The 27962-nt window shown below is 50.3% G+C and overlaps 1 protein-coding gene across 1 annotated transcript; it reads right to left on the minus strand.

Annotated features, from left to right (window-relative positions):
* Positions 1-9553: 9553 nt before the first annotated feature.
* Positions 9554-19322, minus strand: LOC134416530 (interferon-induced very large GTPase 1-like). The gene is made up of 2 exons (XM_063153252.1): positions 19155-19322; positions 9554-17899 (listed from the first exon to the last, which is right to left on the minus strand). The coding sequence occupies exon 2, from the start codon at positions 17895-17897 to the stop codon at positions 10605-10607; it is 7293 nt and encodes a 2430-aa protein (XP_063009322.1). The 5' UTR covers positions 17898-17899; positions 19155-19322; the 3' UTR covers positions 9554-10604.
* Between the last annotated feature and the right edge of the window lie 8640 nt (positions 19323-27962).

Here is a 27962-nt window from a genome sequence, read left to right on the forward strand (position 1 = left end):
GGGGCAGCAGACAAGGTGAGGAGGGGGCAGAGCCAGGGGAACAGCACTGCCAGTGGGGCAGCAGGGCCCTGTCCCACCCCTGCCCACATCACGCAGTTGCTGCTGAGGGGAAGCTCAGGGCCCCGGAGAGGGGGGAGAAGCAGTGCTGGGCTTGGATTCCAGCAGGCACTGAGCCCCCCCAGCAGCTCGTGTGCTCCCACCAGCAGGATGGGGACAGGATGGGGACAGCAGAAACAGGAAAAGCTGCTGTCTTGAGATAAGGGCAGTTCAGCAGCAGAGGAAACTGGGTGTGCTGGCAGAGCACAGGTGGGATTTCAGACACCAATTGTTTTCTGTGGGAACATGTCCTGCTGCTCCCTGGGCAGCAGAGCCTCAGTGCAGGACGGCTGCTCAGGAATGGAACTCCTGGGTCAGAGTCACTGCTGGAGCTTGTCCACTTGAGCCACTTGTCCCAGCCCTGTCGTCTCCCACATTCTCTCCCATTGGAGCACTGCAAAGACTGGTTCGCTCTCAGGAGCCAGAGGCTGCTCTGGACAACATTAACTCCATCTCAGTCACACCCTGAACCTGTCCCCAGGCACCCTTGGCAGTCCCTGCACGGCTTCCCAGTGCTGCAGGAATAGGGAAAAGCCCCATGCGACCTTGTCAGTGCTTGCAGAGAGACACTGAGCACATTCAGGGCATAACTCGGGACCAAGTTCCTCCTTGGAAGCAAAGGAGGGAAGCAGCAAGGCTGGCAGCAGGACCTGTCATGGGAATGCCTGCACCCCGTTTCACAGGAACAGCCCCCCGAGAGTGTTTTCCGCAGCCATGGCCCAGGGAAAGGGGCTCTGGGAACACTGCTGACTTTGTGGGGCTGTCCCCAGGACCAGAGTGCTCGGGGTGGTGATGCTTAGAGTGTAAGAGAGGAGAATTCCACCCTCCCTGCATGGGGAAGAAAAGGGACCTCCTGGGCTTGGGCACAGAGCTGGATGTCCCATGCCTTCCCCTCATCACAACGGAACTGCCCTGGTACTGAAGGACCAGCACGGGGCCAGGAACCCCCCCAGAATCAGTCCCATTGCTCCTGCCTTTAGGGGAGCACAGGCATCCACCCCCACCTCTGGCCTCTGCTCCCTCCCAGCTCAGCCCCCGCAGCGCACACGGCTCCCCCGAGCTGCCCAAAGCGGTGCCAGCAAAGGCGGCTCCCTGCAGCCCACGCTCGGAGCGCACAGCGCTCGCCCGCTGCCCTCAGCCCCCTCTGCTCCTGCCCTGCCATCTCCCCAGCCCTGGCAAAGCACAGGGAACAGGAGGCAGGAGAGCAACAAGATCCCGCTCCCGGCTGACCCTGGCTCCCAGCCCCGCAGCTCATCCCCATCCCCACCCCCATCCCCGTCCCCATCCCCATGCCCTACCTTCTCCCTCCGGGCCCCGCAGCTCCCAGGCTGGAAGAAGCCCATCCCAGCCCCTCCTTTTATAGCCCTGGCTCTCTGGTGGGTGTGGGGTTCCCACCTCTGTTCCAGAGCCAGTGGGGTAATTCCTGGAAATCCAGCTTTTCACGGCTGCAGAGAGTGAAAGTGAAACCATCCTTTTGGAGTCAGATAATTAATGTAGGCTAAAAATAACACACCAATTCACAGTCAACATTCATCTGTTGCAGATCACTGACCCTTAACTCCTGTGCTGTCTGTTGGTAATAATATTATAAACTCTGAGAGTTGGATATGCACACATGTGAATAAAGGAGGAGACGGACTTTGTAGAAAGGCCTGAAAGGATGGGAAATGGGGGAAGGTCTTTCCACTGCCACAGGGCAGGGATAGATGAGACATTTGAAAGGAATTCTTCCCTGGGAGAGATGCAAGGGGCTGGGATGCTATTCCCAGAGAAGCAGTGGCTGCCCCATTCCAAGACAGGGACACCTTCACTGTCCCAGCTTGCTCCAGGCACCGTCAGGTGTGGGGTGTCCCCTGCCAAGAAAGCTGCAGCCAGGCCCTGTTCCTGCTTTTCTTCCTCTGCTGGAGAGCTGTCCAAGAAAGGCCAGGTTGGACAGTGCCTGGAGCAAGCTGGGACAGTGGAAGGTGTCCCTGACATGGAACGGGGCAGCCACTTCTTCTCTGGGAATAATATCCCAGCCCCTTACAAGTCTCCCAGTGAAGAATTCGTTCTCAATATTTCATCTCTCCCTGCCCCCTGGCAGTGGGAAGCCATTCCCCCTTGTCCTGTCCTTTCACGCCTTTCGCCAAAGACTCTCTGCTCCATTTTTTACATGTCTATGTATCCAACTATCGCAGTTTACAATATTATTGCCAGCAGTCAGCACAAGAGTTAAGGGTCAGAGTCTGCAACAGTCACGGCTACAACATTGTTGACTGTGAGCCAACTCACACCACAGCTGGTGTGAAATTTGAACCATAGCTCAGTCATCAGACTCCAGAAGGATGGTTTCACTTTCACCGCTTTGCTACTGTAAAAAGCCTGATTTCTAGGAATTACCCCGTTGGCTCTGGAGCAGAGATGTGAACCTGCCATCCACCGTAGAGCCAGGGCCAGAAAAAGAGGGGCTGGGATGGGCTTCTCCCAGCCTGGGAGCTCTAGGGCATAGAGGGCTAAGGGGAAAGGAAACTAAGAGAAGTTGTAATAAGAGAACAAAAAGCTTTTAGCTAGAAAACAAAGAACTCTTTAGTCATGGCAGGAAAGATGTAATCAAGTTTCTAAAATGGAACAAGTAGCAGAAGCAGGGTAGGTTTTCAAAGAAATTTTAATACAAGTGCTATTTCAACATCTGCTTGTCTTAGCATGCAGGCCATTGCTCGATATCAATTTGAACACTTTCATCTCCCTGTAGTTTCATACATTATAAAAAAAAAAAAAGAGTGTTTTCTCCATAGCTTACAAGAGAATTTCAGCTCCAAAAACAAGGCATCTCCTCACCCCTTCCATCTGGGACTTAACTTCGTCTTCGCTGACCTCGATGTCTTCATGCTGTTCCTTTACATGCTTGCATCTTGTTCTTTTCTCTCACTCAAGGAAGGATTGAAGCACTGAAAGGGTTAACATCACGCCTGGGCTCTTCAAATGGCCACCTGAGACAGTTCCCAAGTTTTTTCATCTTTAACATGTGTGTTTCACAGAGGCATGTCCAGCTTCTTGGTGGTTCAACAGACTGTCAGTTACACAAAAATCTTTGCGTCACTTCCCTGAATTTCCTCCCATTTCAAACCAGGACAGGGTCTAAACTGTGGCAGGATCCCCGGAGCAGTGGGCTGAAGCAGTGGAGTTGGGCAGACCCAGGGCAGAAAGCTAAATTGTAGCAATGTCCCTGCAGGAGCCAAATGCTGTTGATAGCATACACGACCACTCTCCTCAACCAATGAGCCAAAAAAGCAGCCATAAACCAGCTCCCACATCCCAGACAGAGTCCCGGAGTCCACCCCAGTACAGCTCATGGTATTATGCCACCACTCCTGAAGAACCTACTCCTCCTTCCACTGGCATGACTCCCAAACTCTTGTTCCCCTGGCCAAGCCACTACAGTGGTATGTGAGTGCTTGGCCATTTTTTTTTTTTTTAATTGCCCCCAGTTTGTCTCCTGGATAACCTCCATCCCTCACAGTGTCTTTCTTCCACATAACAAATGGGAGAAAATGCCCTGAAAAAACGCAAACCCACAACAGGAGAGGAAGAGTATTTCAAAATGTTGGTAAGTCCCCGAGCCTGTGGATGAAGAAGAAGGAGGGCAGACACAGATTTAGAGGAATTTAGGCCAGTGGCAGGGAGAATAGGCTCCGGAGGAGAGGGAAAAAATGAGGAAAGGGGGCAATTCAAGATCCTCTGAGGCAGGTACAGATGGACTGGTCATGGTAATGATGCCTTTTTCAGAATCAAGTTGAGGTCCTTCCAGGTAGAGACTTGCAGGGAAAATCCTCAGAAGGCAAGTAAGGCACTTGAGACCATTGTAAGGACCCAGGGTCCTGATTAGAATGATATTCAGGTGGTTTTAGATACACTGCTGAACATAGATGAGAAGACAGTGGTGGTAGCAAAGTCAAAGGAAGAGGTAGAATGAGTTCATGCTCAAAATGTGCAACCAGGAAAAGCAGATCAATGTTTTCCACCTGGTGATCCAAGACTGGATCCCAACTGTCATGAAAATTAATCCGCAAACACCAGAGGTTCATGTCCAAAACGGACAGAGGAGTCCAGCTGCTTTATCTGAATAAAGAGAAAGGTCATAGGTGTTGTATTGCACTAAATAGTTTATTTAGTAGTTGTTTTGCACTGGGTGATGGGAAGTTTGTACTGAGTATGGTATGTCATATAGATTATTCCCCCTTTCTCATCACATGGTCTCTCCCCCATGAACCCCTTTCTACACACGTGGTGGTCTGTCCAATGGATACCCCTCCCCTCGCCCCTCCCCACTGTTATCCCATTGGCTGGGTCCTCTTTCCCCACCCCCATCCCCTCGAAACCCCACTGCAGGTGTGGTTCGCTCTCTTTTCTACCTGGGTGGTTGCTGGAAGCGGAGCGTCCCATCCCAAGCTAATAAACAGGACTCCTGTCCCCACGTGAAGAAGAGCGCTTCTCGTCTCTTACTTTCTGTCCATGCAAGGCCGTGTGGGCTTGGGTTCAAGCTAGCTGGAAAGAACCCATAGAAAGCCCAGAGAGCCACAGCTTACTGCACATAGGCATTTCCCATGGGGTCTCTCAAGTTGTTGGAGGTTGCAGCCTGTCGCAGACATTTTTTCATAGAAATCCTTTCCTTTGGGATTTGTGCATCTTCTGGGAGGCAAGGGCCCCAGAAGAAGAATGTAAACAATTGTTATCGGCTGCTGTGAAATGCAATAGGATGCACCTGTGATTGGTTCATGTTCTGTGTTTATAGTTGGGGGCCAATCACAGGAGCAAGCTGGGGACGGAGTCCCTGGACACAGAACTTTGTTATAGATTCTTTCTATTCTATTCTTAGCTTAGCAAGCCTCTGCAACTTCTCTTTGTATTCCTATTAGTATAGTAATAATGTATTATATAGCATATATCAATAAATCCAGCCTTCTGATCATCAAACAAGATTCTCGTCCTTCTCTCTCACCCCAGTGACCTCCTCAGGTCACTGTAATAGTTGGTGAACCCCTCGTGTCAGAGCAAAAATTAATTTGATAAGACCAGAGGAGCAAATTGCTGCAGTGGGTAAAATCCTGTATGTGTAGCATTTGATGGTTGCTTTGAAGTGACCACAGAAGTGGATTCAAGCCAGGAGCTGAAGAACTGAAGATCCTGATTTGGACAGAGTTCACAGCCAAGGCTGACCACAAGTGAACCTTCTTCTGGAAATCCTTCAGGAAACATGGTAGACAAGAGCAGCATACCCACGGAGCTAGCTAGAGCAAGCTGGACTCTTTCAAAAGGTACTGTTCGTTTTTCTGTCCCTGAGGATTCAGCCCTTCGTAGTTTGTGGCTGTTCGTATGGCAGACACATGCCTTGCAGGAAGAGGTTCGTTTTTCTCCTTCAGAGGAGAACCTTATTGCCCTCTGGCAAGAATGGTGTAGAGAAGATGATTTTTTTCTGTCAGAAAAAGATCTCTATGAGTTCTTTCGATGGGAAAGCTTTTTGGGTTCTTTACTAATGCCCTATATGCTTTGGATGTTTTCGTCTGGGAGTGCATGAATTCCATATTTTATTTTGTCTACAGTCAGGGACGTCTTCTGCCTCCTGTATACCCAGCATTTATAAAGCTCTTCCCAGTTTTGAAAAGGAGAGCAGCTGTTTTTCCATGGATTTCTAACTGCTATGGGCAGACCCCGTTTCCACCATCCCCAGTGGGAGAAGACCCAGTGGGGGATGAGATTCTGCTTCCCAGTCCCCCCTGCTTCTCGGCAGGGGGGGTGAAACTTTGCCGCGCGAAGAAGGTTTTTTTACTCTTTCTCTGGAGCCAGCGCCGCCTCTCTGCGTGATCCAGTCCCCGCCTCTCCAGGCGGTCCCGCCCACGGCTTCACAGGCCTCCCCGCCCCTGCCAGCGCCTGTGTCTAAGAATGCAGGAGCAGCACTTCCTGTGCTTGAGTTGCTAGGCGACGACGACGCGTCTCCAGCTTTCGGCTCAGCGGACGAGTCCTCTGCAGCCCCGTTGTCCCCCCCTACGCTTCCATCGGCCTCCTCACCGCCTCAAGCCGAGATGGTCCCTGTTCAGGATGGTCTTGAAGATGGCGCCGAACCTGCGGGAACCTTGGAGCAGCCCGCGGCTGCTCCTACATCTAGCGTGATTCCCTCCCCGATTCTGGCTTGCCCCCCGCTGCCTTCACAGGCTGCCCCAGCAGTTCTGCCACTGTCGGAGACTCTGTCCTCCGTGTCGGCGTCAGAGACTGCCCTGGAACCAGCGGCTTGTTCGAGCTCGGACCATACTGGTCCAGTTGCCTCTGTAGCAGCGGTCTCGGAGGCTGGTCTCCCTTTCCGTGAAGCGGGCGCTGCTTGCCAGCTGACTGTGGGGGCAGTCCGGCTGCCTGCTTTCAAGATCAGCATTCTCGGCGGGTTGGGGGGTGTTTTTTCAGGGATTGTCCCATGGAGGCTGCCATCTCTGCTGCCTCTCTTGTGCCCTAGTGGCGGGGGGTGGGTGCATCCCAAGAGCTCTGCCTCTGATCCCCAGCCCGGAGGGGGTGGGGATGAAGCCATGTGGTGGATGAGAGACAAACCCGATGCATTATTTGCATTGCAGGGGAAGAGGGCACAGATGAGGAGACCATAGCTGGTTTGCTGTGGGAAACAAACATCTCCAGACCCCAGATGGGATTTCTGGGGAAGGCTTCTATTTCCCTGCTGCTGGCATGCCTCAGTGGTTTTGGGAAAAGGAAGCGTGTCACCACCCGTGCTGCCATTGTACTGGCAGCAGAGTGCAGGCCTGTGGGAATGCAGAGCCTGCCTCATGGGTTTGGCCTGGGCCGTTGGGCTCAGGAAGTTCCTGGGCCGGGCCCACTGCTTGGCCTCTTGATGTTTCTGGGAGTTGTGGTTTCTCCTACTGGTCCTGGCCCCTCTTTGTGGGCCAGTTTTGCGGTTCCTGGTCCATCATGGGCCAGGGCCCCCAGGGCCTTACCTTCTCTGGCACTGCTCTGCTCGGCTGCTGCTCTTTTCCTTTTCCATCAAAAAAAAAAAAAAAATTAAATAAAAAAGATTGAAAATAGCGGGCAGCAGCTCTGAAGCACTGAAGCAGCAGCTCTGAAGCCCTGAAGGACTGACGGGCCAGAAAAGGACATTCTAAAAGTTGTTCACATTGTTTGAAATTGTTGTAAGACTGTCAATGGTTTGTGATAACTATTGATGGGACTTTTGCAGAAGTCTGTTTTCAGGACCAAAAAGGATTCTCAGATATCCCAAGAGAAACAACTTCAGCTCATGGACTGTTCCTGAAACTCAGCGGCTTGGACTTGAACTTTCTTTGCATTGTTTTTTGCATTTTCTTAGATTGTAGGATTGTTTTAGTGATTTGTTAGTATTGTATATGTTACAGGTGAAGAAATTTCCTGTTCATTTCACATCAGCATTTTTCTTTTCATTTCTACAATTTAGAAAGGTGAGATGTCGCAGAGATTTTTTCACAGAAATCCTTTCTTTGGGATTTGTGCATCTTCTGGGAAGCAAAGGCCCCAGAGGAAGAATGTAAACAATTGTTATCAGCTGCTGTGAAATGTAGCAAGTGCTCCTGTGATTGGATCATGTTCCGTGTTTACAATTGAGGGCCAATCACAGAACCAAGCTCGGGGACAGACTCCCTGGATACAGAACTTTGTTATTCATTCTTTAATATTCTATTCTTAGCTTAGCAGCCTCTGCAACTTCTCTCCTTATTCTTTTTAGTATAGTAATAATGTATTATATATCATATATCAATAAATCTAGCCTTCTGATCATGAACTAAGATTCTCGTCCTTCTCTCTCACCATGAAGACCTCATCAGGTCGCTGTAATAGGATCCCAAAAGCACACCAGTTAACTGAAAACAATTTTCATATATACTTTTTCATTATATTGCTCAAATGCATCTCCATGAAGATTATACATATTCAAACATTCCTTTGAGTTTACATGTTCCAGGAATTCTTTTGCTTGGTACAGCACTTGACACATCTTCTTAAAGTATGTGCCAGTATCAGCAGATGAAATTTTTATTTTATTTCCTCACCAGACACCCTGTTCCATGGTTTGACAGTTCTTGATAGTCTGGTTCTTTTCAGTGGTATCTTATCATATGGATAAGATACTCCACAAGTACATGAAATCAATGTTATCTGTTTCACACTGTTATCTGAGTTATTCTCACCACTGTCAGTTAGTTACACAAAAAAAATAAAAACCAGTAGCTACTTCAGTGTCACCGACATCTTTTCATAAAAATCCTTTCTTTGGGATTTTCCCCTCTTCTCAGAAGCTGTGGCCTCAGCAACAAAATGTAAACAATGGTTATATGTTGGTGTGGAATGCAACAGGTGGATCCGTGATTGGTCTCTGGTGGATGTTTGGATTTACTGGCCACTCACAGTAGAGCTGGGTCTCACTCTCTGCTGGGACACAGACCTTTGTTCTTGATTCCTTTTCTATTCTTAGCTTAGCTAGCCTTCTGAGAACTTTTCCCTCTATTCTTTTTAGTATAGTCATAATGTAATATATATCATAAAATAATAAATCAAGCCTTCTGAACATTAGGTCAACATTCTCGCCTCTCTCTTCATCCTGCAACCCTTGTGACCACTGTGACACTTCTGCAACACTTAATGTGATAATAAACATCAAATAATCTCTATTTTAGTAGTTTGCAGGAGCCTAAAGTATATTTATCACACAAAGATATATAATCTACACCGGGATTATGGTAAAAAGGCTGACAAATTAGACTGTACAAAAAGCGGTTAAAAAGTGATTACAAACTGTACTATACCAAAATAATTTGGAAAAGCCAATATGACAGTGAAGGGCAATGACTACATCATTATTTCTTACAGACCATGGCAGCAACACAGCAAGGCCAGGTGTCCCCAGTCCCTGGCACTCACCTGTGCAGCACACGCTCACATGGCCCAGCTCTGGCTCCTGTCACCGGCTCTGGGTCTGCTTGGCCAGGGCTGGGCTTGGCAAGGTTTGGGCCCATTCCCCTTTTATTCTGCAGGTTCCCAGCTGAGCAGCTCCAGAGCACAGAACCTCGCTGGGATCCACCTTCTCAGCACTCCCTGTGTGAGACAGGCCAGGCTTGGTTCCCAGCCCTGCCTCCCTTGGCACCTGCCACTGACATTGGTTTCCCTGGACATTGTGGTTTGGGGCTTCCTACCCTCTCACTGTCCCTGCAGACAGTGAAGCTGCTCCTGGAGCAGAGACCCTGAATGGAGCAGAGCCTCTGCTGTCCCACCCCCTTCCCCAGTGCCACCCCCGGTCCCCTGCCTGTCTGCAGCACACAGAGCTGTGGCTCCCCTGAACACAAAGGAGACACAGAGCAGTCCAAATCAACTCCTTTATTAGCAGGGTAGGAAAACCTGCAATCACTTGTTTTAAAATTGTAAAGGTTTATTAGTAATAAAATTGCTATGAAAATTATTATAAAAAACTAGAGCAACAAGCATTTGGACAATCAGAATAGGACAATAGAAGACCATAAAAAGGAAAGAGTTACAGACATCTGGGTGCGTTTTACTCCTTTTGCCAAGCAAAAGCCCACCTTGCTAACAAAGGATTATTCCTTAAAAGCAATAGCCTATTGCATATTCATATATCTCATACATGATGCAAAAATTATTTTCAAACAAAGGGTCTTTTCTGGTTATTGTCAACTCTCCTCTCCATCTGCAGAAGATGCTGGCAGACAGGATTCTCCACATGGGCCATGCCAAAGGCTTTTGTTCAGCAGAGAGGCCAAGGTTAGGAGCAGCTCCTGCTGGGGCTGAGGGCTGGAGGGAAGGGCAGCAGCCCCAGGCACCTGAGCAGGAGCAGCTGCCCTGGATGGAGACACAGCACCCCTGAGACAGGGAGTGAAAGCACTGCCTGAGCCTGGGGCAGTCGTGTCACTGCTCTCCTGAGCCTGCAGGCACAACAGCTCCTGCTGGAAGAACAGCCTCAGTTGATCCTGAAGGCTGCAGTTAGGGAGGGAAGGATGGCACCCAAAAGCCAAGCAGCCCAGCTTGCAGCCAGCGTGGAGCTCCCCTCAGACCCTGCAGGCCTTTCTCCGAGCAGGACACCTCCTTGGTGCAGGAAAACTGCCTTTGGGGCACTGTCCCTTCTTGTCTCACAGCAGCTGATCCAAGAGGTGCTTTGAGTGCTGCCCTTTGCCCCATCCCTGCCCCTGGGCTCAGGATGGCCACGAGGTGATTGTCCCAAGGAGTGGGTTTGGTTTGCCTCTAGGACAAAGCCAAGGGAGATGTTTATGGCAAACAGACAAGAGGATTCTGGCTTTTTCATGAAGCAAGGGAGTTGCTGAGTGGTGGATGCAATAATGCACCTTATTTCACCAAATTTGGGAGCAATTGGATACCATTGTCTTTGCTGGACTTCAGAATATCATCATTGTAACTGCATTTTCTGGAGAGCCTGGTACAAAGTTCTCATAAATTGCAAAGCTGTTGTGGTTCTTCCTCCCCATGGATGTGGCCTAACGCTTCTCCAGCTCAGACAGTGCTTCCTGCTTGGTAATTCTCCCCCATGCCTCAGGGATTTCTCCTTTGCCCTGAAATTTCCCATTGTACAAAGCTTCCAGCTGTGTCCTGAAATGAGACACAAACCATTTCCAGTACGCCTGCATGGATGAATCAGGAAGAATGTTCCAAGTGGAAATAGGAGGTCCAGCAGTACGGTATCTCTTGTAGGGGATCCATTTGCCATTATCAAACCTGAATTTGAGATTACTTGTAACAAGGCTGGAACAAATATCAATGACCAGGTCATTTGTGCCATGCCACGTGGTTCCCATTAAAGCTCGTGGGCGGTGGAAGACCACCTGATGGTCTCCATCGTGATTCCGCATTGTGTTTGTGCAGACAGCCCCACAAAAGGGACACTGTGCCCAGCACCCTGAAAAATGCTCTGCCAGGATGGTGTGAGGCTGCCATGAAAATGAGCTCAGGTCAGCATCATCAAACTCTTCCATGAGCCTGTCCCTCAGGTAATTAAGACGTTGTGCCATGGCACTGCTCAGGAACTCAATGTCTGTGACCTCCTGGTGCTCGATGCCCTTCAGGTCACTTCTGGGCAAGTTGATCACCTCTGTCAGTTCCCTGCAAAATTCATCCAGCCAAAGACAGACTTTGTCTTGTCTGTCTTTTCTGTCTTTGACAGCTTGAGTTGATGAAGAAATAGCTGACAGGATATTTCGATAGAGATTATTAAAGGAGTCCTCTAAAAACTTCCTCAGCCTTCTGCTCCCATCTAAACAGTAACTCTGAACTTGTATTCCAATGTATTTCTGAAAAAATTCCTCTGGACGCTTAAGGTAACATTTGAAATACTCAAAATTTTCCTGTTCTGCCAGGTATCTCAGGATGCAAACTTCCAGATTGGCTCTGCTGCCCTGGAAATCTGGGAATTTGCCCTTCATGTAATCAGCGATGCCTATAGCTGTCCTGTCATAGGCTGCCCTGCTAAGAGCTGGTTCAATCTTGTCACAAAGAGAGGCAGCAAAAGTTGTGACAGAAGTGGCTCCTTGGCAGGAAATCTGGAAACATTGGAAGAAATCTTCTCTCTTGCTGCTCAGGTACACAGCTGGGTCATTTGCCATTTGGAATGCTTCATGCATGGCTTTAAACCTTTCTGCTGCCATTGTACACAGATACAGAGACAAATCCATGCTATAATCTCTGTTAAAAGTACGAGTTGCATTGCTGGAGGCAGAGGTGACACCTTTCTGTACTTCATTGAGTATTTCATGAATAAAATTTCTATTGTAATCGCGTTTCTCCTCTTCCTTCTTAGCAATGTTTGCCTTCACACATGCTATGATGTTGCCAGTGATGTGCTGAAAGTTGATCACATCAGCATTGGAAATGCTCCTGGGATCTGAGATATAGCCCAAATACTTTTTCTTCATTATGTGTTTCTCTGGATCAAAAGAAAACCCTCTGCCTCTGGGAAATGACCTGATCCGTGCATGGAAACCTGGCTCCTTAAAGTGCTCTAGAAGGACATCTTCAATTTCTTTCTCGATATTCACCTGTTCTGGAGGACGAGCAGCACGGGAGACTTCCGTAATCCACTGGGTCCAGACAAGAGTGAAGTTGTCCTTCAGTTCTCTCTCACTGAGGCTCTTCCCTTTCAGACTCACAGCCAGCTCCCGACTCCTTCTCAGGAGCTCATCTTCATAGTGCAACTTCCTGGCATCCAGTTTCCTCTGCTCCTTCTGTAGCTCAATGAGATTCTCACATTTCTTTTTTGTTTCATGAAGAAGAGTCTCTTTCAGTTCTTTCAGCTTCAGCTCTGTGTTTGATTTCCACTGGACCAGTGTCGCACGGTCTTTGTCTTCCCTGAAATACTTTTCCACTTCTTTCTCAATGGCATCACTTGTCTTTTGCACTTCCCCTTCAAGGTGCTGTCTGGTGACATTCTGCATCTCCCCATTCCGAATTTTTTTGTCCAGTCTCATCTGTACATCTAAGATGTGACTCCTCAGCCTCCAGGTCCACTGACTAAAGGCAGTTTCCAGTCTCCTGTACACAGCAATCTCCAGGGAATTCTTGAAGCTGAACACAAAGTTTTCATTCAGCAAAGCATTCCAAAGGTCACCAATACGACCTTTCAGGCTCGAGAGCCTCAAAATGCTGCCCTGTGACTGCTTCTTGGCAGACTGGAGGATTTTGCTCTTGAGTTGCTGGACATTGTGGCTATAGGTGGGGTTGGGTGGTGCCATTGGGGGGTCTCCTACCCACAGGTGAGCAAAGTAGTGAATGTGGGTGTTCACATCAAAGCCAATGACATCGCTGAAGGAGGAGACATCGCAGAATTCCTGCTGAGCAGCTACCACAGTCATTTCATCCAGCTTTTCCTGGAAATGCCTTTGTGCTTCCTTGTTCTGCTCCTTGGCAGTTGCTTCTCCCACATTTTGGTGGACAAAGAGGCAGCTTGGGGAAAGATTGACTTGCTTCATCCTCAGGAAAGCCTGCACAGCGATCTGGAGAACATCTTGCATTTCTGATGGATTTTCTCCAAAGATATTGATCATTGTCATGTTGCCAACACCAATGACAAAGGTGGCCAGCTCGTTGTCATGGTTCAGGGACTGCTTATTTGCCGTCTGGATGGCACGAAGTCCCTCTGTGTCAACCACCAGCACAAAATCAAAGCCCAAGTCTTGCTGCAGCTCCTCGCCCACTGGGATGAGCTGCATGAAGGCTCCGCGGGTGCATCTCCCTGCGCTGACGTTGAACTGCAGACCAAACATGGCATTCAGCAGGGTGGACTTGCCTGTGCTCTGGATGCCGAGCACGGAGAGCACAAACACTCGTTTGTCCCCCAGCCTCTCAATTAAGCTGTCAAAGATTGCTCCCACCCAGTGCAAGGGCAGGTAAGAAGCATCCCCATCCATCAGCTCCATGGGATAACCTGAAACCATCAGCTCTGCTGCAATTTCTGGCAGTTTGACAAAATTGTCTTTCTTGGATTTTATTAATTGCAGAGCTTCATAAATCTGCCCTGCTTCCCTCAGAAGGTGCTCCAGGCCGATGGATGAATTGTTGAGTACATCAGAAATGGAATCCAGCTGATTCATCAAATTCTTCACACGAGTTTGTTCCTGGTTTTTTTTTTCGGTCAGGTTTTCAGACCATAACTTGTGATAGTCTCTCCTCAGTTCTTCAAGGCGACCACAAGACAGCTCATCCATAAAGACCTTCATCCAGTGCAGGAAGTATTTCTTGGTATCTGCTGGCTGAGCCTGGAGAAAGCCAAGGAACGAATTCATCAGTGTGTTGAGGGGGAAAGCTTGCTCAAGTTGCTTCCTTCTTAGTTCTGACTTCTCATATTCAATTTGGCTCCGATGATGCTCAACACTCTTGTTCCCCTTCTCCTGCAAGCGAGTGAGTTCTTTGTCCTTTTGGCACCACTGGTGCCACAGTTTTCCTTGAAGTGGCAGCAGCTGGGATTTGATCTCAGACAGCTTCTCTTTCTTCAGAAGCTCCACCAGCTCCTTTGCCTTTCCTTTAGCTGTCACACACGCATCTTGATCTGCATCCACTACGAATCCGTTCTGGCGAGCTTTGTCCACGCAGGCCTCCAGGCTAAAACATGGATTAGAACCTTCCAGGAGATTTCCAATTGTCTTGGTCAGTTGATCCATCAGTTCTGCTTCGTTTCTGTTCTTGATCCCTATTTTTATGTTTTTGCTGGCTTGTCCAGCTGCAACGTTCTCTTTTTCCGTGAGAAGACAAAGCAAAGGCCTTTGTGACTGCCACAGGTCCTCCAGAAGCTTTTTACCCCTGTTGTCCATGTGCTCCCAATTGGGCACAAGAGCCACATTGACAGCAGATATCTCCTTCAGGAACTGCAGCTGTGCTCCGTGATCCCTGGCGTCTCCATGCAGGTTACAGAAAGCCACACAGCGCTCAAAGGTGTCATCCGGGTTTCCACGGGGGCAGTACCAGGCAATCTCCACCACCCCTTCCATCAGCGAACGCTCTCTGGTGCTGCCTCTGCAGTGGCGATGGAAGAAAGTGTCGTGTTTGTGTTTGCTCAGCAGACCATTCAGGAGCTGGGACTTGGAAGAGGAGGCCGAGCTGCCAATGCGGATGAAGGACACAATGGGTGTGTGTGCCTGAAAGATGAGTTTGTTGTTGTAACTCTTTGTGTGGGCCTGATTTCCTGACTTCTCCACCTCTTTCCAGCTCCTTTGGATTTGGCTGAGGGCGTAGAGTGGGAACTCAATGCGTGAAGTGCTTGGGTTGGGCACCAGCAGAGGCAGCGCCAGTTGGCAGAACGCCAGCTTGGTTGCCAGGGTCTGTCTCAGGAAGTCATCAGCACAATGGAAAATGGCCATCTGCAGGTCCATAGGGTGCACATGGCTGTCCTTCCTTTCAGGTTCAGGGGAGGCTCCATCCGAATCACCTAAAAACTGCTCAATGGAATATGACTGTCGGTTCTCTTGCTCTCTGCTTTGTGGCATGGTTGCAAGGCAAGGGTTGCTGTCATCCCAGCAAGTCAAGCACCTCACCTGGTAATCCACAGTTAACAGCTTTTGCAAGAAGTAAAATGGCAGTTCCTTGTCCTGGCTGGGTTGGCTGTCCTGCAGAGATGTCTTGCAGATGGTGAGGAAATCTCCCATCCCCATTTTCCTTGGATAGTGACTTTCCAGTCCAAGGCGCTTGAGCAGCTGGAGGAACACCTGGTTTGAAATGGCTTCATTTTCTTTGGACTTGCTGCTGTCTGACTTGGACTGGGACTGACTGGGGGCTTCAGGTGTTGGAAAAGTGTCTTCCACATTTCTGAGTATGTTCTGCATCCTCTGTTCATCCCATTTCTCATCCAAGCAACCACTGATCAAGGAGTTCAAGTCCTGTTCCAGCCTCTCCCAGTCTTCATCTCCACTGTGCTTTTGGAGGAGATTCTTTATCCGTGGGGACCACAAGCCTTTCATGTGATCTTCCATGAAAACTAAACGCTCCCTCTTCTGCTCAGGGGACAGCTTTTGACTTTCGGGTGTCACAGTCAGACCTGTCAGCAGGAGGAAGGCCTCAGCTCTGTCGGCATCTTGCTCCTTCAAGTTCACGTACTCCGCATGTGCCATTTCCATTTCCTTGGCCATGTACTGAATTTCTGCGTGTCCAAGGAGGTGCTGAAAAGTGCTGCTTTCCACCTGGTACCCTATGCTGGTCACAATCAAGAGCACCAACAGCTCCATGTCCTTCTGAGCCTGTTCCTGGAGAGACTGGAGTAAGGAATAAATAGCCAGGCTGCTGGTCTGGGTGGCTTCTATCTTTGCTACATGAACATCAGAAGCAGAGCTTCCTGGTGCATGGATATGCTCCTTCATTTGCTGCAGTGTTTTGATGAGCTCTTGAAGCTCAGAGACTTTAGGAGATCTGAGAAGCGGGTGCTCAGTCTGGAAGACCCATTGCATAATGAAGGAAGCCTCAGGGAAGTCCTTGACATAGTGGATATGAGGATTCAGGAGATTCCCTAACAGCACCTTGACAAAGGTGGTGTTTTCTAGAGGTGATTCCTGGCACCTCTGCACGGTGTTCACCAGGAAGTCCTGCAGGGCTTTGTCCGACAGGCACACGTTGATCCACACACTGGAATTCCTGGTTTTTGCACTCAGATCATCTTTTAGCTCCATCAGCATGAGCAGCTTCTTTTCATCCACTTTTGTCACCTCCCAGGCCTTCACAGTCCCCATGAAATCTCTGGCCTCTTGCACTGCACTGCTCAATTCATCTCTAAAAATGGTGCCAACGCTCTCATTTGTGAGCACTTTGTATGCAGCTTTGAGGGCTCTGCTCATCTGATCTACGGATTTAAAATCCCCACAGTGATTGCACAGGATGACATCCCACACTGGGATCAGCTGAAAGCCACGGTCGATAACGCACCACGTTGTGTTATCAGACACGAGCCCCGTTTTCCACTGGGGAAGGGAAGATGTGTCTGCTGGGCCTCCTGTGTTGGCCACGTAGAGCTGAATTTCTGAATGGGAACTCTCTCTGGCTCTTCCTTTGACAGAAGCTTGTGAGCTGGATTTGGAAACATCCAGGGCCCCTGCAGCACTTACCAGGAAGTCACCATAGCTCTTCCTGACAAAGCTGTTCAGTGCTTTAGAGGTTTGTTTTTTTACCTCTTCCCGCTGCTCGGCTTGGAATCCTTCTGTAGACGCCTTCCACCAGAATATCCCCCCAAAGTGGAGGGGACCCTGGTTTATGTGGGACCCAAACCTGCTGAAGAAGCTCTCACACATCTTCACCAAGGTGGGGTTGTCTTCTTCCCAGCTGAAGCTCAAAAGCTGTTCCATGTCTTGCAGCTCCCGCAGAGCCGCATCCGAGAGGCAAAGCTGATGCGTTTGGAAGTAGCAGGAGGCCAGAGGGATGTACTGGTACTTGGTGATGCAAAAGTAGCTCTGCTCAGAGCGGGACTGTTGGGTGTCCTGTGATTGTGAGGAGTTGCTGTGATCTATACTTCCTATTGGAAGGAGCCTCCAGAAGAGAGCTTTGGCAGAAATACTCATGCTGAAGCCCAGCTGCTCCATGGACTTGGTGAACGTGGATTCTGCTGCAGAGGAGGAGAACTCCTTTGTCTCAAGCAGCGATCCTTGCACTGGACCGGCGAGCTGGAATCCATCAGGAACCCTGAGGAGCTGCTCTCGCATTGCCAGCACATCTTCAGGTCTGCTGGTTCTGTAGATGCCCTGCAGGGCCAGTCCCCCTGATGCCCGCCTCAGCATCTCCGTGTCAGGGATGTTCCCCTTCCTGCCTGCTGACAGCTCCTGCTGCTCCAGCTGCTTCTGGATGCTCTCCAGCATATCTGCCAAGGGTTTCTTTGGTGCTGGCCAGAACTCTTTGGGAATCTCCATGGCTTGCCACAGAGTCTCTGCTTTCTCCCTCAGAGCATCCTGGCTGTGCCTGCAGCTGTTGAGCATTTCTGTCAAATCATTCAGGGCTTGTTTGGCCACTTCTTGGCTTTGCTTTTTTTCCTCCAAGTACTCCTTCTGCACCTCTTTAATGGTTATTTTGTCATTTGTTATTTTCAAGAATTTAAGAAGTGCCTTTTTCTCCCAGGGATGCTGAACTTTGCACTCCAGCTTGAGGTAGTCTTCGTATTCCACATGTTGCAGGGCTTCTCTGCACTTGATTCCCAGGATCTGGGTCACTTTGGGCAGCCAGTATTGAGCATCCAGCCCTTCCTTCTGGAGTGCCACTGCCAGGAGCTGTGTCTTTTCATCTCCCTCCTGTGTGTCCTCCTGTGAAGCCATGGCTGTGGAGGAAGAACAGAGACTTTCCCTAAGGTGTTGTCAGAGGTCCTGGGCTCCTGACAGAGGCTCTGCAGCACCTGCAGCCCTGGGGAATGCTCTCACCCAGCTACTGGTGCCCAGCCTGGGATGGCACAAGAGCCAGGGTCTCCTTCCCATCACCCTGGATGTGCCTGTTGCTTTCCTGTTTGCAGGATCAACCCTGAAGCTGAGTCTGTATCGCAGAGACTGCACCGACACACTGACACACATAGATCAGCCCACACACAGACAAAAACATAGGCACCGAGACCCACTCAGCCACACAACCTACCCTGGACAAGGTGCTGCCTTCACCATCACCCACATCCTCCCAGCACAACTCCTCCATCCACAAGTGCCGACAGCCGGGGCCATTCCTGGCTCCCTGGAGCACTGGCACAGCCCCTCTGCCCATCCAACAGCCCTGCCTGCATCCTGCACCCTCTGCCCTGCTCGCTGCCTGGCCCAGCCTGCTGCTCCCAGCACCCGGAGGCAGCGCTCACACACTCCCCCCATGGCACCCCACACTCCCCAGACATGCTCCCCCCATGCCCCCCAGGGGCTCTGAGCTGTGCTCCTGCTCCAGCTGCCAGCGCAGCCCCTCCCTCGCCCCTCTCCGGCCTCTTCCCAGGAGCTGCTTCCTGGCACCCTCAGGGGCCCACCCCAGTGCAGGGGGAAAATCCACCTTGTCCCTGCCCACAGCTGTGCCTGGGACATCCTGGTGGCTCATCAGGAGAGACTGGAGATGCTGGGACCCAGCTCAGAGAGGTGCCCTCTGTGATCTGCTGCTCATTAGCACAGAGAGTCTCATCAGGCAGGTGCCCTTTGGTGGCAGTCTTGGCTTCAGCCACCACAGAGCCACCAAGTTCAAAATGTCTGGTGACAGGAGGAAAAGTGCCTGCAAACCTTCAACTGGGCACCTGCCTTTAAACTTTTGGGGTTTTGACTTATTCACACAACTCCAAGAATTGTCCCAGTCTCAGTTCATTTGGATACTGGACAGATTTATTCCTTGCAAAAAATCTGTCTGAGTATTCAGCTTGTCCCACCAAGGCCACAACATTGACATCAGCACAGGAACTGATCTAAGGGGATTAGACTCAGGTCCAATACATCCAAAGGCTCCTGCACCTTCCAGCTCCTTCCAGAGCCTTCAGAGGCAGCTTTCCCTGTGCAGGGAATCCCTGCAGATGTGGGCAACGTGAGCAAGGGCTATAGGCTCTGATTCCCCTCACCCACCTCACAGCAGATGCTCCTGTTGCTCCCAGCCTTGGCTTCCCAGCAGACACCGGCAGCCGAGGCCCCAGCTCAGGGGACACAGCACAGCACCAGGGGCAGGCCTGGGGTACACGGTGGGTGTGGAGAAGAAGATGGGAACCCCTTGGGAACTCAGGAGGAAGAGCAGCAGGAAGGAATGGCCCGAAATCCTAAAGGAGAAGAACAGGAGAAGGCAACCCATGAGCATGGCAGATTCATTCCAGGGAGCACTGGAGGCCAAACCTTCGCATCCACTGGCAACTGCCCAGGCAACAAAGACTCCTCAGGGCTCTTCTGGGGAGGTGACCAGAGCAGGGTTTCACCTGGGACCTACATCCACGTTCCCCCACCAGAAGGAAGCTGGACTTGCTGGAGAGGTGGGACAGAGCAAAGGCCCTGAAGGTCACCAAGGCCAAGTGCAGGTGCTTCCCCTGGGTCGGGGCAATTCCAGGCCCAGACACAAGCTGGGAAGAGAAGGGATTGAGAGCAGACCTGAGGAGAAGGGCTTGGGGCTGCTGATGGGTGAGAGGCTGTGCAGGGAACATCTGTGCTCTGGGGGCAGCAGACAAGGTGAGGAGGGGGCAGAGCCAGGGGAACAGCACTGCCAGTGGGGCAGCAGGGCCCTGTCCCACCCCTGCCCACATCACGCAGCTGCTGCTGGGGGGAAGCTCAGGGCCCCGGAGAGGGGGGAGAAGCAGCGCTGGACTTGGATTCCAGCAGGCACTGAGCCCCCCCAGCAGCTCGTGTGCTCCCACCAGCAGGATGGGGACAGGATGGGGACAGCAGAAACAGGAAAAGCTGCTGTCTTGAGATAAGGGCAGTTCAGCAGCAGAGGAAACTGGGTGTGCTGGCAGAGCACAGGTGGGATTTCAGACACCAATTGTTTTCTGTGGGAACATGTCCTGCTGCTCCCTGGGCAGCAGAGCCTCAGTGCAGGACGGCTGCTCAGGAATGGAACTCCTGGGTCAGAGTCACTGCTGGAGCTTGTCCACTTGAGCCACTTGTCCCAGCCCTGTCGTCTCCCACATTCTCTCCCATTGGAGCACTGCAAAGACTGGTTCGCTCTCAGGAGCCAGAGGCTGCTCTGGACAACATTAACTCCATCTCAGTCACACCCTGAACCTGCCCCCAGGCACCCTTGGCAGTCCCTGCACGGCTTCCCAGTGCTGCAGGAATAGGGAAAAGCCCCATGCGACCTTGTCAGTGCCTGCAGAGAGACACTGAGCACATTCAGGGCATAACTCGGGACCAAGTTCCTCCTTGGAAGCAAAGGAGGGAAGCAGCAAGGCTGGCAGCAGGACCTGTCATGGGAATGCCTGCACCCCGTTTCACAGGAACAGCCCCCCGAGAGTGTTTTCCGCAGCCATGGCCCAGGGAAAGGGGCTCTGGGAACACTGCTGACTTTGTGGGGCTGTCCCCAGGACCAGAGTGCTCGGGGTGGTGATGCTTAGAGTGTAAGAGAGGAGAATTCCACCCTCCCTGCATGGGGAAGAAAAGGGACCTCCTGGGCTTGGGCACAGAGCTGGATGTCCCATGCCTTCCCCTCATCACAACGGAACTGCCCTGGTACTGAAGGACCAGCACGGGGCCAGGAACCCCCCCAGAATCAGTCCCATTGCTCCTGCCTTTAGGGGAGCACAGGCATCCACCCCCACCTCTGGCCTCTGCTCCCTCCCAGCTCAGCCCCCGCAGCGCACACGGCTCCCCCGAGCTCCCCAAAGCGGTGCCAGCAAAGGCGGCTCCCTGCAGCCCACGCTCGGAGCGCACAGCGCTCGCCCGCTGCCCTCAGCCCCCTCTGCTCATGCCCTGCCGTCTCCCCAGCCCTGGCAAAGCACAGGGAACAGGAGGCAGGAGAGCAACAAGATCCCGCTCCCGGCTGACCCTGGCTCCCAGCCCCGCAGCTCATCCCCATCCCCACCCCCATCCCCGTCCCCATCCCCATGCCCTACCTTCTCCCTCCGGGCCCCGCAGCTCCCAGGCTGGAAGAAGCCCATCCCAGCCCCTCCTTTTATAGCCCTGGCTCTCTGGTGGGTGTGGGGTTCCCACCTCTGTTCCAGAGCCAGTGGGGTAATTCCTGGAAATCCAGCTTTTCACGGCTGCAGAGAGTGAAAGTGAAACCATCCTTTTGGAGTCAGATAATTAATGTAGGCTAAAAATAACACACCAATTCACAGTCAACATTCATCTGTTGCAGATCACTGACCCTTAACTCCTGTGCTGTCTGTTGGTAATAATATTATAAACTCTGAGAGTTGGATATGCACACATGTGAATAAAGGAGGAGACGGACTTTGTAGAAAGGCCTGAAAGGATGGGAAATGGGGGAAGGTCTTTCCACTGCCACAGGGCAGGGATAGATGAGACATTTGAAAGGAATTCTTCCCTGGGAGAGATGCAAGGGGCTGGGATGCTATTCCCAGAGAAGCAGTGGCTGCCCCATTCCAAGACAGGGACACCTTCACTGTCCCAGATTGCTCCAGGCACCGTCAGGTGTGGGGTGTCCCCTGCCAAGAAAGCTGCAGCCAGGCCCTGTTCCAGCTTTTCTTCCTCTGCTGGAGAGCTGTCCAAGAAAGGCCAGGTTGGACGGTGCCTGGAGCAAGCTGGGACAGTGGAAGGTGTCCCTGACATGGAACGGGGCAGCCACTTCTTCTCTGGGAATAATATCCCAGCCCCTTACAAGTCTCCCAGTGAAGAATTCGTTCTCAATATTTCATCTCTCCCTGCCCCCTGGCAGTGGGAAGCCATTCCCCCTTGTCCTGTCCTTTCACGCCTTTCGCCAAAGACTCTCTGCTCCATTTTTTACATGTCTATGTATCCAACTATCGCAGTTTACAATATTATTGCCAGCAGTCAGCACAAGAGTTAAGGGTCAGAGTCTGCAACAGTCACGGCTACAACATTGTTGACTGTGAGCCAACTCACACCACAGCTGGTTTGAAATTTGAACCATAGCTCAGTCATCAGACTCCAGAAGGATGGTTTCACTTTCACCGCTTTGCTACTGTAAAAAGCCTGATTTCTAGGAATTACCCCGTTGGCTCTGGAGCAGAGATGTGAACCTGCCATCCACCGTAGAGCCAGGGCCAGAAAAAGAGGGGCTGGGATGGGCTTCTCCCAGCCTGGGAGCTCTAGGGCATAGAGGGCTAAGGGGAAAGGAAACTAAGAGAAGTTGTAATAAGAGAACAAAAAGCTTTTAGCTAGAAAACAAAGAACTCTTTAGTCATGGCAGGAAAGATGTAATCAAGTTTCTAAAATGGAACAAGTAGCAGAAGCAGGGTAGGTTTTCAAAGAAATTTTAATACAAGTGCTATTTCAACATCTGCTTGTCTTAGCATGCAGGCCTTTGCACGATATCAATTTGAACACTTTCATCTCCCCGTAGTTTCATACATTATAAAAAAAAAAAGAATGTTTTCTCCATAGCTTACAAGAGAATTTCAGCTCCAAAAACAAGGCATCTCCTCACCCCTTCCATCTGGGACTTAACTTCGTCTTCGCTGACCTCGATGTCTTCATGCTGTTCCTTTACATGCTTGCATCTTGTTCTTTTCTCTCACTCGAGGAAGGATTGAAGCACTGAAAGGGTTAACATCACGCCTGGGCTCTTCAAATGGCCACCTGAGACAGTTCCCAAGTTTTTTCATCTTTAACATGTGTGTTTCACAGAGGCATGTCCAGCTTCTTGGTGGTTCAACAGACTGTCAGTTACACAAAAATCTTTGCGTCACTTCCCTGAATTTCCTCCCATTTCAAACCAGGACAGGGGCTAAACTGTGGCAAGATCCCCGGAGCAGTGGGCTGAAGCAGTGGAGTTGGGCAGACCCAGGGCAGAAAGCTAAATTGTAGCAATATCCCTGCAGGACCAAAATGCTGTCGATAGCATACACGACCACTATCCTCAACCAGTGAGCCAAAAAAGCGGCCATAAACCAGCTCCCACATCCCAGACAGAGTCCCGGAGTCCACCCCAGTACAGCTCATGGTATTATGCCACCACTCCTGAAGAACCTACTCCTCCTTTCCCTGGCATGACTCCCAAACTCTTGTTCTCCTGGCCAAGCCACTACAGTGGTATGTGAGTGCTTGGCCATTTTTTTCTTTTTTAATTGCCCCCAGTTTGTCTCCTGGATAACCTCTCTCCCTCACAATGTCTTTCTTCCACATAACAAATGGGACAAAATGCCCTGAAAAAACCCAAACCCACAACAGGATAGGAAGAGGATTTCAAACTTTTGGTAAGTCCCCGATCCTGTGGATGAAGAGGAAGGAGGGCAGACACAGATTAAGAGGAATTTAGGCCAGTGGCAGGGAGAATATGCTCAGGAGGAGAGAGAAAAAATGAGGAAAGGGGGAAATTCAAGCTCCGCTCAGGCAGGTACAGATGGACTGGTCCTGGTAACGATGCCTTTTTCAGAATCAAGTTGAGGTCCTGGAAGGACTTAGTACGGACTTAAAGGGAAAATCTGGAGAAGGCAAGTAAGGCATTTGATAGTATGGAACCAGGGTCCCGATTGGAATGATATTCAGGTGGTTTTAGATTCACTGCTGAATGTAGATGAGAAGACAATGGTGGTAGCAAAGTCAAAGGAAGAGGTAGAATGAGTTCATGCTCAAAATGTGCAACCAGGAAAAGCAGATCAATGTTTTCCACCTGGTGATCCAAGACTGGATCCCAACTGTCACGAAAATTAATCCACAAACAACAGAGGTTCATGTCCAAAAAGGAGACAGAGGAGTCCAGCTGCTTTATTTGAATAAAGAGAAAGGTCATAGGTGTTGTATTGCACTAAACAGTTTATTTAGTAGTTGTTTTGCACTGGGTGATGGGAAGTTTCTACTCAGTATGGTATGTCATGTAGATTATTCTCCCTTTCTCATCACATGGTCTCTCCCCCATGAACCCCTTTCTACACACCTGGTGGTCTGTAACATGGATACCCCTCCCCTCGCCCCTCCCCACTGTTATCCCATTGGCTGGGTCCTCTTTCCCCACCCCCATCCCCTCGAAACCTCACTGCAGGTGTGGTTCGCTCTCTTTTCTACCTGGGTGGTTGCCGGAAGCGGAGCATGCCATCCCAAGCCAATAAACAGGACTCTTGTCCCCACGTGAAGAAGAGCGCTTCTCGTCTCTTACTTTCTGTCCATGCAAGGCCGTGTGGGCTTGGGTTCAAGCTAGCTGGAAAGAACCCATAGAAAGCCCAGAGAGCCACAGATTACTGCACATAGGCATTTCCCATGGGGTCTCTCAAGTTGTTGGAGGTTGCAGCCTGTCGCAGACATTTTTTCATAGAAATCCTTTCCTTTGGGATTTGTGCATCTTCTGGAAAGCAAGGGCCCCAGAAGAAGAATGTAAACAATTGTTATCGGCTGCTGTGGCATGCAATAGGATGCACCTGTGATTGGTTCATGTTCTGTGTTTATAGTTGAGGGCTAACCACTGGAGCAAGCTGGGGATGGAGTCCCTGGACACAGAACTTTGTTATAGATTCTTTCTATTCTATTCTTAGCTTAGCAAGCCTCTGCAACTTCTCTTTGTATTCCTATTAGTATAGTAATAATGTATTATGTAGCATATATCAATAAATCCAGCCTTCTGATCATCAAACAAGATTCTCGTCCTTCTCTCTCACCCCAGTGACCTCCTCAGGTCACTGTAATAGTTGGTGAACCCCTCGTGTCAGAGCAAAAATTAATTTGATAAGACCAGAGGAGCAAATTGCTGCACTGGGTAAAATCCTGTATGTGTAGCATTTGATGGTTGCTTTCAAGTGACCACAGAAGTGGATTCAAGCCAGGAGCTGAAGAACTGAAGATCCTGATTTGGACAGAGTTCACAGCCAAGGCTGACCACAAGTGAACCTTCTTCTGGAAAACCTTCAGGAAACATGGTAGACAAGAGCAGCATACCCGCGGAGCTGGCCAGAGCAAGCTGGACTCTTTCAAAAGGTACTGTTCGTTTTTCTATCCCTGAGGATTCAGCCCTTCGTAGTTTGTGGCTGTTCGTATGGCAGACACATGCCTTGCAGGAAGAGGTTCGTTTTTCTCCTTCAGAGGAGAACCTTATTGCCCTCTGGCAAGAATGGTGTAGAGAAGATGATTTTTTTCTGTCAGAAAAAGATCTCTATGAGTTCTTTCGATGGGAAAAGCTTTTTGGGTTCTTTACTGATGCCCTATATGCTTTGGATGTTTTCGTCTGGGAGTGCATGAATTCCATATTTTATTTTGTCTACAGTCAGGGACGTCTTTTGCCTCCTGTATACCCAGCATTTATAAAGCTCTTCCCAGTTTTGAAAAGGAGAGCAGCTGTTTTTCCATGGATTTCTAACTGCTATGGGCAGACCCCATTTCCACCATCCCCAGTGGGAGAAGACCCAGTGGGGGATGAGATTCTGCTTCCCAGTCCCCCCTGCTTCTCGGCAGGGGGGGTGAAACTTTGCCGCGCGAAGAAGTTTTTTTTACTCTTTCTCTGGAGCCAGCGCCGCCTCTCTGCGTGATCCAGTCCCCGCCTCTCCAGGCGGTCCCGCCCACGGCTTCACAGGCCTCCCCGCCCCTGCCAGCGCCTGTGTCTGAGAGTGCAGGAGCAGCACTTCCTGTGCTTGAGTTGCTAGGCGATGACAACGCATCTCCAGCTTCCGGCTCAGCGGAGGAGTTCTCTGCAGCCCCTTCGGCCCCCCCGCCGCTTCCATCGGCCTCCTCACCACCTCAAGCCGAGATGGTCCCTGTTCAGGATGGTGTTGAATACGGCGTCGAACCTGCGGGAAACTCAGAGCAGCCCGCGGCTGCTCCTACATCTAGCGTGATTCCCTCCCCGGTTCTGGCTTGCCCCCCGCTGCCTTCACAGGCTGCCCCAGCAGTTCTGCCGCTGTCGGAGACTCTGTCCTCCGTGTCAGCATCAGAGACTGCCCTGGAACCGGCGGCTTGTTCGAGCTCGGAGCATAATGGTCCAGTTATCTCTGTAGCAGCGGTCTCGGAGGCTGGTCTCTCCTTCCGTGGAGCGGGGGCTGCTCGCCAGCTGACTGTGGGGGCAGTCCGGCTGCCTGCTTTCAAGATCAGCATTCTCGGCGGGTTGGGGGGTGTTTTTTCGGGGATTGTCCCATGGAGGCTGCCATCTCTGCCACCTCTCTTGCGCCCCCAGTGGCGGGGGGCAGGTGCATCCAAAGAGCTCTGCCTCTGATCCCCAGCCCGGAGGGGGTGGGGATGAAGCCATGTGGTGGATGAGAGACAAACCCGATGCATTATTTGCATTGCAGGGGAAGAGGGCACAGATGAGGAGACCATAGCTGGTTTGCTGTGGGAAACAAACATCTCCAGACCCCAGATGGGATTTCTGGGGAAGGCTTCTATTTCCCTACTGCTGGCATGCCTCAATGGTTTTGGGAAAAGGAAGCGTGCCACCAGCCATGCTACCATTGTACTGGCAGCAGGGTGCAGGCCTGTGGGAATGCAGAGCCTGCCTCATGGGTTTGGCCTGGGCCGTTGGGCTCAGGAAGTTCCTGGGCCGGGCCCACTGTTAGGCCTCTTGATGTTTCTGGGAGTTGTGGTTTCTCCTACTGATCCTGGCCCCTCTTTGTGGGCCAGTTTTGCGGTTCCTGGTCCATCATGGGCCAGGGCCCCCAGGGCCTTACCTTCTCTGGCACTGCTCTGCTCGGCTGCTGCTCTTTTCCTTTTCCATCAAAAAAAAAAAAAATAAAAAAGATTGAAAACAGCGGGCAGCAGCTCTGAAGCACTGAAGCAGCAGCTCTGAAGCACTGAAGGACTGACGGGCCAGAAAAGGACATTCTAAAAGTTGTTCACATTGTTTGAAATTGTTGTAAGACTGTCAATGGTTTGTGATAACTATTGATGGGACTTTTGCAGAAGTCTGTTTTCAGGACCAAAAAGGATTCTCAGATATCCCAAGAGAAACAACTTCAGCTCATGGACTGTTCCTGAAACTCAGCGGCTTGGACTTGAACTTTCTTTGCATTGTTTTTTGCATTTTCTTAGATTGTAGGATTGTTTTAGTGATTTGTTAGTATTGTATATGTTACAGGTGAAGAAATTTCCTGTTCATTTCACATCAGCATTTTTCTTTTCATTTCTACAATTTAGAAAGGTGAGATGTCGCAGAGATTTTTTCACAGAAATCCTTTCTTTGGGATTTGTGCATCTTCTGGGAAGCAAAGGCCCCAGAGGAAGAATGTAAACAATTGTTATCGGCTGCTGTGAAATGTAGCAGGTGCTCCTGTGATTGGATCATGTTCCATGTTTACAATGGAGGGCCAATCACAGAACCAAGCTCGGGGACAGACTCCCTGGATACAGAACTTTGTTATTCATTCTTTAATATTCTATTCTTAGCTTAGCAGCCTCTGCAACTTCTCTCCTTATTCTTTTTAGTATAGTAATAATGTATTATATATCATATATCAATAAATCTAGCCTTCTGATCATGAACTAAGATTCTTGTCCTTCTCTCTCACCATGAAGACCTCATCAGGTCGCTGTAATAGGATCCCAAAAGCACACCAGTTAACTGAAAACAATTTTCATATATACTTTTTCATTATATTGCTCAAATGCATCTCCATGAAGATTATACATATTCAAACATTCCTTTGAGTTTACATGTTCCAGGAATTCTTTTGCTTGGTTCAGCACTTGACACGTCTTCTTAAAGTATGTGCCACTATCTGCAGATGAAATTTTTTTATTTTATTTCCTCACCAGACACCCTATTCCATGGTTTGACAGTTCTTGATAGCCTGGTTCTTTTCAGTGGTATCTTATCATATGGATAAGATACTCCAC

Source organism: Melospiza melodia, chromosome 3, assembly GCF_035770615.1.
Source record: "Melospiza melodia melodia isolate bMelMel2 chromosome 3, bMelMel2.pri, whole genome shotgun sequence".
Lineage (NCBI taxonomy): Eukaryota > Metazoa > Chordata > Aves > Passeriformes > Passerellidae > Melospiza > Melospiza melodia.